This window comes from Balaenoptera musculus, chromosome 20, assembly GCF_009873245.2.
Source record: "Balaenoptera musculus isolate JJ_BM4_2016_0621 chromosome 20, mBalMus1.pri.v3, whole genome shotgun sequence".
In the NCBI taxonomy this organism is placed as follows: domain Eukaryota; kingdom Metazoa; phylum Chordata; class Mammalia; order Artiodactyla; family Balaenopteridae; genus Balaenoptera; species Balaenoptera musculus.
Window position 1 is genome coordinate 23322659 of NC_045804.1, and position 14298 is coordinate 23336956.

At 58.1% G+C, this 14298-nt stretch overlaps 1 protein-coding gene across 21 annotated transcripts in view; it reads right to left on the reverse strand.

Moving 5' to 3' along the window:
* The window catches only part of LOC118886298 (pleckstrin homology domain-containing family M member 1), an 85916-nt gene that overhangs the window by 26306 nt on the left and 45312 nt on the right, over positions 1-14298 (reverse strand). For 13 of the 21 annotated variants that reach the window (XR_005017702.1, XR_005017704.1, XR_005017705.1 and 10 more), the window contains 4 exons: positions 11847-11910; positions 11159-11316; positions 5220-5383; positions 3286-4022 (listed from right to left, as the gene is read on the reverse strand). Coding sequence is in view for 16 of the 21 variants with exons in the window: in XM_036835819.1 (XP_036691714.1) it covers positions 3286-4022; positions 5220-5383; positions 11159-11316; positions 11847-11910 (1123 nt within the window). In the remaining 5 variants the exon portion in view is untranslated. The other 8 variants (XM_036835820.1, XM_036835830.1, XM_036835829.1 and 5 more) reach the window with 8 other exon arrangements.

The window sequence follows — 14298 nt, forward strand, 5'->3', positions numbered from 1 at the left end:
GGCCTTTATCTAACTTCCTTTTTCTCTGGACACTTCCCCTCGGCTTCTGGGCCAGCACTCCTTGTTCCCTGACTGTTCTTTCCCCTTATGCTCCTCTCTCCTCCCTCTGTCAGTCACCCAAATGCGGTAGCCCCAAGGCTGTTCAGGTGCTCCTATCCCCACGTCCACATTCTCTCCACACCCATGGCTCCGCCATCACAGGCTGAAGGTCTCCTCCTGGACGGCAGCCCCAGCTATCCGACTGCCTACTGGACCAGGCAGGGCCAAAGTGGGCACCACGTCTTTCCTCCACCCCTTCCTCCCAGGTTATCCCAGCTGTGAACAGCACCACTGTCTGCCCCAGTGTGCAGACTGGGAGACTGGAGTTCCTCCTGATTTCCCATCCACCCCCTCGACCCATCAGCCACCAGGTCCCGCGGAGTCTACCTCCCAAACCTCCCATTATCACTGCGTGCCTGGGAGACCATGAAGGTCCTCGTCATTCTCCAAGGCCCAGACACAGGGGTTTTTCCTCAATCCCCCTCCCTTCTCTGCTGAAAGCCTTCCAACAGCTGCAGGATAAAGTCCAAGTTCCTGGCGAGAGCCCATGAGCCCCTGCTCGGCAAGACCATCCACCCCCGACCCCAAACCCCCATTCCTGAGCCCCAGCTGTAAGGCCCCAAAGGTGCCGCATCTTCCCGCACCTCCACCTCTGCCCATGCACCCCGAGTATAACTCCATCACAGGTGGCCTGTGCCAGGCACTGAAGCATCTGTCCCCTCCTCCCAATCTCCCGTCCCAGACAGTGAACCCCTCAGAGCTGCAGCTGTGCCTCAGTCACCTTTAGATCCAAAGGCTCACCTGGTGCTTGGCAGCTGTTCAGTCAATTCACATGTAGTGAATGGAGGGGAAAGGTAGGACCTGCTTCTCCTGCATCCTCCAAGGAGAAAACAGGCAGGCTCACCTTTCAGGAAACTGCTTCTCTAAATGCTACCTTGAACAACTGAGTGCAGGGTGGGATTTCCTTCCCAGGAGGGAACCACCTGCCCACCCCTGGAGTTTGTCAGGGATGGGGTGTCAAGGGAGGCCCACAGCTGACACTTGAATAAAGCACAGTCACAGGGAGTGTGGTATTATACCCATTACACAGGGGAGGAAACAGGACCAGAGATGCTAAGTGACTTGTTGAGGTCACACAGTGAATTAGGGCCAGAAGTGGGACTGGGCAGAGCCTCTCTGCCAAAACCCAGGTGTCTGGGAGACACCCCAGTTCCTCCCTGTACAAGCCCTACCCCCATCATCACCTGTGTCCACATACTCCTAATACACCACTGCAGCTGCCGCAGCTAGAGTAAGAAGGCGCAGTGACCCTGGCTCCTGGGGTGATTTCTCTTCTCAGGAGGTACCAGGATGCGGGGAGTGGGGTGGGGGTGAGGTGGTGTCTCCTCTCCCTCTTTCTCCCATCTTGGTCCTGGGCTCATGGGTGGAGCCCCTTGGGCAGACCTGCAGAGCCCCGTCCCTCTTCAACACATTCGGCAAGGCTCTGGGCCAGGCCCTATGCCAGGTGCTGGGGTTCAGACAGCAAGGCCAGTCCCCCACCTCAAGGATCGAGGAGTGCACCTCCAAGGGCCAGACAGACACTCCCACCATCACAAGGACAGAGAATGTGGAGAGGCCCCAGAGCGCGCCGCCGAGAGCCTGCTCAGGAAACGGAGGGGCGCCGGGGAAGGGGTGCTGGCATCCAGCCATGTATTCCAGAGAAGCTGTCTGGTGGGTTAGCAAAGGCGCTTGGCTGAAGGATTCGCCCCATTCCTGCTCCGCCCCCGCAACTCTCCCCGCTCCGGGTCTGGGTCCCGACCTCCTTCCCCACCCACCGCATGCTGTTCTCCGCTCTGGTCACCAGGGGGCGGCTTGGCCCTTGAAACCTTAGCAGAGGTGGCGTGCACCCGGAGGAAAAGATACCCAGTGGGACCTCAGCCAGTCTTGGCTGACCGCCTACTACGTGCCAAGCACTTCCACGCTTCACCTCGTTTAAGGCTCTCAACGCCTCGAATCCTTTGGTATTGTTCTGCATGTACACAAGAGGGCATCGTGGCCAGGGGAATGAAGCGGCTTGTCAAAACAGATGGCAGGTGACCCAGCAGAGTCAAATTCGAGTCTCTGCCTCAAATCCTGAACACTGCACCATAACGAGACCGGGCGGAGGGAAGACCCAGGAACTCACAGATGGGGACGGTGCCTCTTTCTTCCCAGACTCAGTCCCTGCACGTGGCAGGCATCAATATTTATTGTAATCATATTGGGTCCAAAGAAGGAAATCAGAGACTCACAAGTTTCAGGGGTCATCCATCCCCTACCCCCTTGATCTAAACGCTAACTGAGACCCTGAGAGAGGAAGTGGATTGCCCATAATTACACAGCTGTCAGATGTGGCACATGTCAGAGGGGGCCTGTGCCCCTCACCCCCCCCACCTCTCCCTGAAAAGTCCCTAAACTTGAAGAAGTCCAGGCCGCCGAAGGATTCTGAGGATGTAAGAGTTTTAAAAAGGTGCTCTTATTTTAAATGATACTTAAATAAAAATTTAAAATTTCCCAAATTTACGTAACTGGATTCTGAGGCAAAAAGAACATCCTCGCGATAACTGGACTTCTTTCTGAAACAAAACCATCGATATACAAACAAACAAACAAACAAAAGAAGGAACTAAAATGTTGGAACCAGTCAAAAAAGGAAGCAGACCCCTGACTTTCACATCCATTATCTCCTCCGACGCCCAAGCTCATGTGAGAAAGGCGAGGCAGGCAGAGCCGCCGGCGGCAGGTCCACAGTCCCCTATTTCATTCCGGATACGTTTCGGAATGGTTCGGATTTTAGAAGGATAACCGGCGCACACACCTGCCACAGGTGACATAACTCTCCCAGCAAGGCTTGGGCAGCAGCCTGTAATCGGGTTTATTTGCACTTCTGCAGCAAAACTTGAATGTTCACACTAAATGGGATAAATTAATGCCGTCCACGGCCGCACATCGGTTCAAGTCAAATTTTGCGATCAGCTGAGTTACAAAAACCCTTTGGGCTCCAGGGAGCTTTGACATTTGGGAATTGCAGGTAAGAGATCGTGAGTGAGCCTGTACCCCTCTCGTTTCGTGGTTGAGGAAAGTTAGGCTCGGCGTGAGTGGTCCAAAGCCGGCGGACACTGCTGCTCCGTGGAGCCCGACGCAAGACTGAGCGGGTCTCCTAGCGCCGCCGCCCGCGGCGGCCGTAACTCCCGCCCGTCTGCCCGCTCCCGGCTCCCCGTGGCGTACCTGCTCCGGGTGCTGCTCCAGCGGCTGGCCGCGCACGTCCTGGATGGCCTCGTAGACGTTTTCGGAGTTGCTGCGCGCCAGGGGCCGCGGGCACACCCACGAGCCCGCCACGCTGCAGGCCTTGAAGCTGCCCCCGCTCCCGAGGAGACCGGCAGGGGGCGCGGCGGTGCGGGCCAGGTCGTCCAAAGACTGCGCGGGCCGCACAGGTGCCATGGGCCTCGTGTACAGGCAGGAGGGCAGGCAGGGCGCCAGGCTTCGGCGCTGGGTTGCTGCGCCGCGCCGAGCTAGGCCGCACATGGAGCCCGCGCGCCCCCGGGGCTCGGCGGGCGCGCCGTCGGGACCGGCGGGCGCCGACGCTCTCACGAAGCGGTAGTCATAGGCGACCGGTTCGGAGTCTGCGGGTCCCGGAAGGCGCGTGGGCGGCTGTGGGGCGGGGGCAGGGTGGCCGAGGGCCGGCAGCTCGCGCACGTACTGCGCCGGCAGGTAGAAGGGGCGGCCGCCGGGCTCGCTGCGCACGTGCCACCAGTGCTCCGTGCTGCGGCGCAGCAGTCGGTAGCGCTCGTTGGGCTGGATGGCAACGCGGCGCCCGTCCTTGCCCGTGTACTCGAAGGGATGCTCCACCAGCACGTACACGTCCCCCTCGACGTCCGCCGCCATCGCGGCCGCGGCGTGTCCCTGTGGGCAACGAGGAGGAGGGGCGCGGAGGTCAGGGCCGCCGAGCCGGGAAGAGCACCGCACTAGGGAGACGGAAAACTTGGGTTCGAGTCCCGAAGCTACAATCGTTTGTGTACGTTCAGGCCTCAGTTTTCCTGTCTCTAAAACGGGGGACTTGGATAAAATAATCTCGAAGGTTCTCATTCTTACACTCAGTGATGGAATTAAGACAGCCCTTTCATTCTGTTGCGTTGATTGTAAAATTCTATCCCTTGGTGGGGAGATTGTGGGTAATACTGGTCCAGCTTTTCAGCCAGGGAAGCTTTGGCTCAAAGAGATGGGGGTGATTGCCCGCGATAAAGTCGACACCACGTTTGCCTAAAAGTTGACTGGGCCTCAGTTTCCGCGTCTGTGAAGTGGGAAGAATAGCCCATTCCATTACCCCCGTCCCACCCCTCCCCGACGCTTCCAGCCCTCAGGGAATCGCGTCCTTGGCACCCCGCTCCCCAGGCGTGTGCGCCCCAGGCCCGCGGGGACAGGGTTGGGGCGCGGGCTCCAGGAGCGGCCCCCGCTTTGCTCTACTCTGGGAGTGTCCCTGCCCCGCTTAGTCCAAGGGCCTTGGCGTGAGGGGCCGCGACTGCCAAGGCCGGGGGAACCGGTTCTCTCGGTTGCTCTTTCCTTCCCCAGCGGCTTTGCCACAGACGTGAACCCGGAGCCCGGCCAGCCCAGACCGACCGGCACCGCCCCCTACTCTCTGGCTCCCATCTCCACCTCCCGAGAGAGGCTCGGCCTTGCGGCCTGCCCCCCTGCCCTGTGATCTCTACCTTGCCCCATGAGAATGGCCCCTAGGGAATGCACTTTGTGACAGTGACTACCCGTGCGGTGTACCCAGGGGCCCCCAAAGCTCTCCTGGAGTGATCACCACAACACGCCCCCCTCCACGCCAGCTCAGTCTGGCCCTTGGTATGTTGGGGGAGGGAGTCAGAGCCCAGTTGTAAGCCTGCCTGTGTGGCTGGTCCCTCCAAGCCTTTACATAGACCACACCTACTGACCCACAAAGGTAACCTGGGACCAGCAGCTCGGAGCTCGGCCTCTTGCTGAGTCTGAGGGATCCAAGGCACAAGGTCTGGTCTGGTCTAGCGCTCCTTCTCTTTCTCAAGCTTTCCAGGATGGGGAAGGGGTGTAAACTGAGTCACTAAGCACACTGGACCCTGGAGGCGGGGTCCTTGAGCTGACGGGAGCTAAGCCACCAAACCCTAGAGGGGGACACCCCTTCTCACCACCTTCCGCTGGACCCCCGCGCTCACTCACGTCGGCAGGGCTGACCTCACGGAGCCCATGGGCTGGCTGGGCGGAGCCGGCGGATGTATGCAGGTTAGGTCCCTGCCATCTCCTTGGGCGGGGCTTCAAAGAGCTAGGCTGGAGAGACCTCGGGGAGCAGGAGCTGGCAAGGAGAGCAAAGAAGGAGAGGACTGCCTTCAGTTCCCGAAGCGGCTGTGTCTGGGAGGGGCGAGGAGGAGCCTGAAGAAGTCTGGCTGGGTCGGTGGGGACTTTGGGGGCGGGGACCGGGGCAGGAGAAAGCCTGAGGGAGGGGCAGGGGCAGGGAGGGCTGCGACCGAAGGGGCGCTGGAGGGTCGCGAGCGGATCCAAGGGAGGGTAGGTCCCGACCCTGCCCCGCCCCACCCCTACGCGCGAGATTTCGTTGTCTGCGAGCCTCTGCGTCCCGCGGGCGCGCTGCTTAGGGACTGCTCGACCCGGGCTTGCAGTCTTGCCGGGGCGTTCCCAATCCGAGCAAGGCCATTTGCATCCTGAACTGTCCGGATTGCAGGCACTACCCGCTCCGGTCCCATCTACGTCCTCCCCAGGCTCTTTCCGAACGCAACTCGGCCGGGCCTGGAAAAACTTGGAGCGGGGTTCCCACCGCAGGGACGCTCCCCGGAGCTCAGGGGTCACTGGCTGGGTGGGGAGGGGACCCAACCCTCGGCTCCTTCCCCGACCCTGGGGGAGCGAAGAGAACGGAAGGGATGGGGGAGCGGGGAGGATCCCTGGAGCGCGAGGACGGACCCATCACCAGGAGGTGCACTGCGTCCACTGCCCGGGAGACAGACAAGAGCCACAGGGGCGCCAACGCCTGGGTCGAAGCTGGGGGCCTGGGCCTGCGCCCCTCCTGCCCCGGGACGGAGGGCAGCCCTTCGCCTCCCACCTCCTCCCGGGGGAGGGGAAGATCCGTCCCGCGCGGCCCTCCTTCCGAGCCCGCGCAGCTCAGGCTCCAGCGCAGTGCGAAGGGGCTGGCGCGCGATGCTCCCGGGTGAGGACCCGCCACCTGCGGTTCCCCTCCCCGCCCCAGATCAGCACCCCCGCCCAGTCCGGCCCTGCCCTGGCACCTCGGGGTGTCCGATCGCTGGCCTCGCCTCCACTTGTTCTGGCAGCCGCGCGGGGGCTCGGCGTCCGGCGCTCCCTCCTCCACCGCCCTGCTCCCACGCTGCCCTGTTTCCTGTTCAACAATATAGCGAGGGAGGCACCGGCGGAGAGCACCCGGCAGAACTTCCTCCCGGACTGGGGTTGCGGCTCCGAGAGACAATCCCCGGTGTCCTGGCTTCCTGTCCCCTCTGGGACGGGCCAGCGCCCGAGGAGCAGAGGCGCCACCCCTTCCCCTGCACCTCCCGGGATCCTGGGCCACACCTGGCGGTCTCCCGGAGGTGGAGGCAGCAGAACCAGGATGGTGGGATGAGAGGGGAGGAGGCCTTCTCACCAACTTCTGGCCAGATTTCCCTCCACTGCTCTACTCCAACCCTTTCCCCCACCGCCTTGCCTTGATCCTTGTGGGGGAGGAGGGCCTCCTCCAATCTGTCCCTAGGATAAGCTCAGAGCAAGCTCCTGGGGCTTGAACTCAAGATGCTCACCTTATCTCTGCATCTCAGTTTTCTTTCCTGTAAACTGGGCATAATAACACCTACTTCATAGGATTGTTGTGAAGATTAAATGAGATGCACCAAGCAAATGTATTGTTATGATCACATTCTAAGAACACACATTAGATTAGTTATTACCACTAATTTTATTATGAGGTGAGCTGTCCTCCTCTTTGGGGTTGAATTGAGGTCTCCAAACACCACCCCCCCCCCAATCCTTCTTTAGGCAGGAGGGGGAAGGGAGACACAAGTGTTCTCAGAAACACCTTGCTAAGGATGGAGGATTGAGTCCAAAGGTAGCACACAGGTCATGTGCTCCTGGCCCTCCTCTGGGCCTGCCTCCTCTAGCCCTCGCACCAGGTCCCTCAGGTTTCCTTGGAGCCCACCACTACCTGCCCTTGAGCGAAGCTGGGGCTCATGCAATGGGCGGAGAGTGAGTGGTCCTCGAAGGCTGAGAGGCATCTTCAAGGACAGGAAACTGCAGACCTGAATCTTTCAGTCCCATTTTCCTGCAACCTGATTTCCCTGGGAATTAGTCTGTTTCCTTCTTCTGTCTTTACAAGGGGCAGTGGCGGGCTTCCCCCTGCAGGCGCCCCCCACCCCTGGGACTTCTTCTGGAACTTCAGAGGAAAGTTGGCAGCCAAGTAAAGGCCATGTTGAGCCCTAAAACCATGAGCCCTGAATCGGGCCCTGCTCACGAACCTTTCCTTCCTGAGCGCTTTCTCTTGCCTGTGGGAAATGGTCTCACATGTTCCAGTGTCAGGAATCCGTGCTTTGACATTTAAGGAAAAGGAAAGAAGCCATCACGGTGGGATTTCAGGCATTAGCTTCATTAGTTATATGAGTGTATGTAAGTAAACCTCCCCAAAGGCCCTGAAATCCTATCCCACGGTGGGGGAGGGGGACTGACTCCGAGGAGAGGCAAGGGTTGGGGGGTAGACTGAAGAATTACTTCCCCTCTTCTCCATGCCCAGTCCTGGCACACAAGCCCCCTGCTTGCAAATGTTTACCAATAACCACTCCCCTCCTGCCCTCCGTTGCCTAGGGTTTGACTGACAAGAGAGCAGGGGCGGCTATCAGATGGTAACTGAGGGCCTGTGGTCTCCCCCAGTCAGCAGCAGCATTAAGATTCAGAAACCAGGGACTTCCCTGGCGGTCCAGTGGTTAAAACTCTGCGCTTCCACTGCAGGGGACCTGGGTTCGATCCCTGGTCTGGGGAACTAAGATCCTGCATGCCAGGTGGCACGGCCTAAATAAATAATTAAATAACCGAATTACTTACTTAAAAAAAAAAAAAGATTCAGAAACCAGACCACAGGTTAGAAAGATCAGGTCTTTACTGCAAAATCATTCAAAAATCACACGCAGCAGTTCCTTCAGTACATTGCAAAGCACTTCTCAGGGCCAGGGCCCCTCACTAGAAACAGTTTATTGCATAAAATGAAATTTTAAAAATAGTGTGGGCACTACTGAGGTTCACATCAGCTTCCCATTGGAGGTGAGGGGGTTAAAAGTCAACTCATCCGAAAGCATCAGCAGCTTTTTGGTATGGGGGAGGGGCAGCTCTAAGGCTACTGATCTCAGGGAGGGCGGGGAGTGGGGCGTGCCAGGCCCCGCCAGACCAAAGTGAGCTCCTCCTGCTGCCTCCTAGGGACCCTCTGGAATACAGAATATACTCACAGGCCCGAGGAAACAGGGGCTGGGCTCAGGCGGCGCTGCCCACCCCAGGCTCACTCAGGGATCTGGACCACTTAACGGCTCTGATCAGGCTGTGTTTGTGGTGGAGCATTAATGCTGGCTATGGGGGGTGGGGATGGGGGTAAGGATCCACTTTCTTTGGTGCGCTGGGCACAGGTGTGCACCATCTTCCGTGATGGGGACAGGGAAGCTGTGTGACAGCCCCCTCCCCCATCCACCTACCACCTCCTCGATTCTATTGCACAATTTATCCAGCTCCACAAGGCTGGGCAGGTGACTCAGCAGCCAAATCAGCCCAAGGGAGAGGTGGGAGTAGGTTCGTATCTTGACAGTGAAGGCGGATCTCCACCTAAGGCCCCCAATCCAAGCTAAGTGCAGATAGGATGGCCAGAAGACCCCAGGGCTGAGGGGTGCCTGCTGGATCCAGGAGAGGTGGGGGGGGGGGCAACAGAGAAATCATGCCCAGATTTCACCCCCCAACCCCAAGGGTCTAAATATCACTTTGAAAACAATTCCAGGCTCCACCCCAAGACCCCTTCAAAAGGCAATTGTGCTCCAGTGAAATTTTCCAGTCTCTCGGCAGCGCCCCTCCTGGGCCAGTCCAGCAAAGCTTTGTGAACTCTCATGGCTTTGTAAACTGAGGCTGAGCATCCTTCCACGAGGGTGGCTTCTCCTGCGTGTCCCTGCACATCTCAGCAGCAGGGCTGACACTCTTCGTGGAAGGACGAGGGTCACTGTTCCACAGTGGGGACCCAGCCTACCTCTGTCCCGGTGGCGGTCAGTCAGGCAGGGATGCATTCCTGCGTCTGCAGCAGTCCCCCGCCCGGCTGGCTGCTTGTCAGTGGTAGGAGTGAGGAGGGCGGGGGGCTGAGGGGTGGGCTAGATGGCGACCCTTCCCTGGACCAAGGAAGGCTCAAAGTGCTGACAGTGCTGGTTCCGAGTCACTCCCCTCCTCCTGTGGGACCAAGATCCCAGGCTATGGGAGAGCCAGGGGCTCTGACATGGAGGAAGTGATGGGCTTTTCAGGTGAGGAGGGGGCGGGGAGCAGAGAGGAGAGGGAGAGGAAACACACGGTCCTCAGGACTGAGCCTGCCTGGCCCCCCGGGGGTTTGGCACGTTGTACAGGAGCTGTCAGCAGCGAGCGCTCGGTGAGGGGGAAGGAAAGGCACCCGCCAGCTGTCAGGCTCTGTCCTAGGGGGCCTGTCCACCCAGCCGCCACCCGCCTACAGGCCTGGCCTGAGCAGTTCCTGCACATTTGCTCAGGGTGAGAGTACCTGGATTTCTTGGGTGACTTGTGGAGGGTCAAGAATAAAAAAATATTTTCTGTTGAAATATGAAGGGAAAAAACCCACCTTAAAAAAACTAGGCCCTTTAATCAGGAATGTGGAATTGAAAATGCTTCCCAAGTCTTATTTCCACAGTGTTTGAACAGCCCTAATGGAGATGGTGTGTCAGTGAGGGGATCCGGGCCAATTAGTGCAAAGCCCCTCTCCTCCCGCATCCTCAGACAGGGGCATCTGCTGGTGTCCCGGCCTCCTGGAGCAGGTGGGTGGGGGGCAGGAGGTGTCATCAAGAGCTCCCAAGGCTCCCTCTCATAGGCTCATGCTCTGATCACATCCGAGAGTCTTCCTGACAAGGGAGACATCTGTGACACCTTGAAAGCGTGACCCAGGCTGATGGCCAACCCAGCTGGGATGGCTGAGCCCCGGGTCCCCGGTGGGGACAGGAAATGGGGTTAGGCGAGAGTGCTCTGTTCCTGGTACTTGCGCCGGCGGGCACAGCGGGGGCAGCCCTTCTTCATCACGGCCTGACAGCTCTGGTGGAAGACGGTCTTGCATTCGCCACACCTGGGAGAAAGCAGCAAGCACTGCTGGGACCGATGGGCCTCCCAGGGCTCGAGGCTGGTCAGTGTTCCTGACGGGGGCCTGCCACCCATGGCACATGGCACTGCCTCTCTGTTCCGGGACAAAAGGTTCTCGCCACAGTGCTTACCCCTAAGCCCCGCAACCCACGCTCATACTCTCTATTCTATTTCCTTGTTTATAAATACTGCTGAGACTCACAGAACGACTTCTTGCCTATGTTTCAAACACTCTGCAGTTTAAAGAACTCAGCCCCAGGTCTGTTCAGAGGTCAAATCCGGGTCCGGGGACACCTACTGAAAATGAATGAATGCTCCCACCAGTTCAGTTTTCCACTCCCACGTGGGTTGGAATGGAGGTTTGGTGGATGAATTTTTCCATTTAGAGGCCTCTGATAATGAGCAATAACTGGGGACAAGAACAATTGTTACAGGGGCAGAGGCAGTGGCAGGTACCACCCACCAGGTGCCCGCTTTATGCCCGGCCTGTGCCAACACTCCAGGCCAGAAACTCATCCAGTTCCTCCTCCACCTGCTCATAAAGGACAAAACTGAGGTCCTCCCACCGCAACCCAAAGAGGCAGCAGCCACCTCTTCTCCAGAAACATGGATGGCTCGGTGGAGGCAGGGAGTCCTGTGAGGGCTCGTCTTGTCCCCCTCCCTGGGCACCGGGCCTGCCGCCCGGGGACTCCGGGGGGCCGGGTGGGAATGGGGGTGGGGCGGGGCGGCTGGCTGAGGGTCCGCATACCTGACTGTGGTGTCAAACTCAAAGGGGAAGATGATGTCATGGTGGTGGCAGATCTGGCAGATGAAGCCGCGCTGGGTGCACAGGTCGCAGTGGTAGACGTGCTGGGAGGCAAATTCGATCAGGGACTTGAGGAATCCTTCATACACCCCGTCCGCGATCTGTGGAGGGCAAGCGTAGGCCGCCGGGGCCTCTTAAGCAGCTGTGCCGAGCCTGAGGCCGTCTGCAAGACGTGGTCTGCTGCTGCTCCTGGCACCCTGCCTGAAGAACTCCTACCCCAAGAGGAGTTTTCTTCCACTTGGGCGAGAAAACCTCCCAGAATCAGACTGAGCACGTGCAGCCCTTGCGCACGGAGGAATCCACTGTACCCTCCCTTGAGGAAAGGAACGTCCCAAACCCTCACCCCTCCCTCTGTCCTCCCTGCCGGGGAGGAGTCCAGACGCAGGGAAGGGGCTGAGCCCTGTGATCCTGGGCTTTGCTGCAGTGCCTGCTTGTCCCAGGGGCGCTGGGGGCTCAGCCACTGCCCAGGAAGTGTGGACGGCGGGACACCCGTTCCGAGCTACCAAAAAGCTGAAGACGGCCGTCTGGCCTCAGTAGACTGCAGGCACTCTCCCCCCACCCCATCATCTCCCTTTCTGATTTCTCCAGGAATAAGGTCCCTCTAGAGAGGTCTGGGGGGTGGCATTCTCACCTGCTGGAGGTCCGCGACACTGTACTTGTGAGGAGACTCCAAGAGATAATTCCTGTGGTTGAGCCTTCAAAGAAAACACAAGAGATTCCTTAGAAGGAACCCGGGCCAACCTGGGTTTGGTTTCATTCCCTCAGCGCTGCTGACCAGGCATAAACAGCTCCCGCCTGGGCGGAGCAGTCAGCCGCCTGGGCTTGGGACCTGGGCTTCCAGGTGACAAGCTGTTGGGACCTTGGGCAAGTTACTTAACCTCTCTGAACCTCAGGTTTCCTCACCTGAAACAGAGAGCTGTTCTGAGGATGAAATAATTTATTTAAAGCATCTGGCACAGTGCCTCATACATAGTAAACAATGAATAATTATTAACCACAGTTGATAACACTGCACTGTATAATTGAAATTTGCTAAGAGTAGAACTCAAATGTCCTCTCTGTCTCTGCCTCTGTCTCTCTCTCTCTCAGACACACACACACACACACACACCATGTATATACATAAAAATATATAAAATATGTGAGGATGATGGATATGTTAATTAACCAGATGGGAGGAATCCTTTCACAGTGTAATCATATGTCAAATCATCACAACATACACTTTAAATGTCTTACAATTTTGTCAATTATACTCAATAAAGCCACAAAAATTTTAATTTGAAGATATAAAAAAATAAACATCTGTTTAAAAAATAATAATGATGAGGATGATGAGGAAAGCTAACGCTTGGTACCGGGAACGGGACTAAGAGCTTTATATATATTAACTCACTTAATTCTCACAAGACTCCTGTGAGGTTGACACTATTATAACCCCCATTTTGCAAGAGGAAATGGAGGCCCAGAGAGGTTAAATAACTTGCCTGTGGTCACACAGCTAGTAAGTGGCGGAGCTGGAGTGCGAACGAACGCAGGAGTCTGGCTCCAGAGCCTGCATCCTTTCCACCCAGTGAATGCCTGTAGGTGTTAGCTGTTGTCATTATTGCCACCATTACATGCCAGGGACAGGGCTGGGGACAGAAATGCACAGGACGTGGCCTCTGCCTTCCTGTAGCCCCTGGTCTAGTGGAGGGACAGACATTCAAGCATCTGGTTTCAGTGCTATGGGAGAGGAGCTGAGACATGTCCTGAGTGCAGCAGATCCCATTTCAGAGGTGGGGGAGGGCGGGGGGTGGGGGAAGCAGAGGATGAGGGCTCAGCTGGCAACCCAGCTCTAGTTTCCACCTCACCAATGGCACAGATCCCAAGGGTCACATCCTGAGAGATGGAGAGGAAACACCTGCAGAAATTCCCCTGGTACAAAAACTTGTCTGACCTTGCTGTGTGTCCGTGTTGGTACTGGGGTTGGGGGGAGAATTCTCCCAGTCTGAGGAAGCGTGGGAACCTGCCCCAGGATGCTCTGGACATCTGGGGGCAGGAAGGTGCCAGGCCCCGCGGCATCTGGAGTGGGTGCTTGGCTTTGCCCACCCCATGGCCTCAGTTGTGGTCCAGGGGGGACCCCACCCAGGGCCAAGACGGCAAGTTCCACCAGGCAGGCAGGCAGGCCAGGCTGTGCTGCGCGGGGTGAGGATGCGGCCACTGTCTGCTCAGCTCAACATGCTGGTCTCCCCAGTAAACTTCCAGCTTTCTGGGAACAGGACGCTGCCGTTTATCACCAGGAAAATGCAGGGGGTGCGGGGTGCACAGGCTGTTCCTGAGCCGGCAGGAAGGGTGGGGCTGATTTGGATGGAGAGTCCTCTCTGTCGTCTGCCCTCTGCCCGTAGTCGTGGAAGCCCAGGGGGCCAGCTAGGCCCAGGGCCTTCCCTACGAGCCACCTACCCTGGGTCTGTCACACCCTCAAGTGAGGCCGTACAACTATTGGGGTAGATGAAGTCAGGGAGGAGTCCCCTTCGCCAGGGCAGCCCCCTGAGAGAAAGGGGATCCCACATCCAAAACCTGCCTGTTTCTCCTCAGCCCTTCCCGTCCTCTCACCCTTCACTCTGGCCAACTCAGTCCAGGCCTCCTCACCTCCTGGGCCGATTCCTACACCAGCACCCACGCCCCACTGCTGCTAAACTGGTCTTTCCTAAACTCCTGACTGAACGTGACCGTCCCTTGCTCAAAACCCCTCAACAGCTCCCCACTGCCAGCAGAATGAAATCCCGATGCCTTTGCTGTGGCACAGGGGACCTTCGAGGTCTGGCCCCTGACCCACCACCTGACTGCCCTGAGCCCCCCGAAGGCCCTGGCGAGCCATGCTCCTGCCCCGCCTCCATGCCGTGGGTTCCCTTAGCCAGGAAAGCGGGCCCTCCCTTCCGCTTTCTCCTCTGCTTCTTTTGCTGAACCCCAGTTCACTACGTACGTGATGCCGTTTGTGTTGTGGCAACTCCGTTCTCCTGTGTGAGGACCAAGTTGGGTCTGGAGCATCTAACAGAACTGATGGTGGCCAGACTAGAGAAGGGGGATCCCAACTTTCTGCT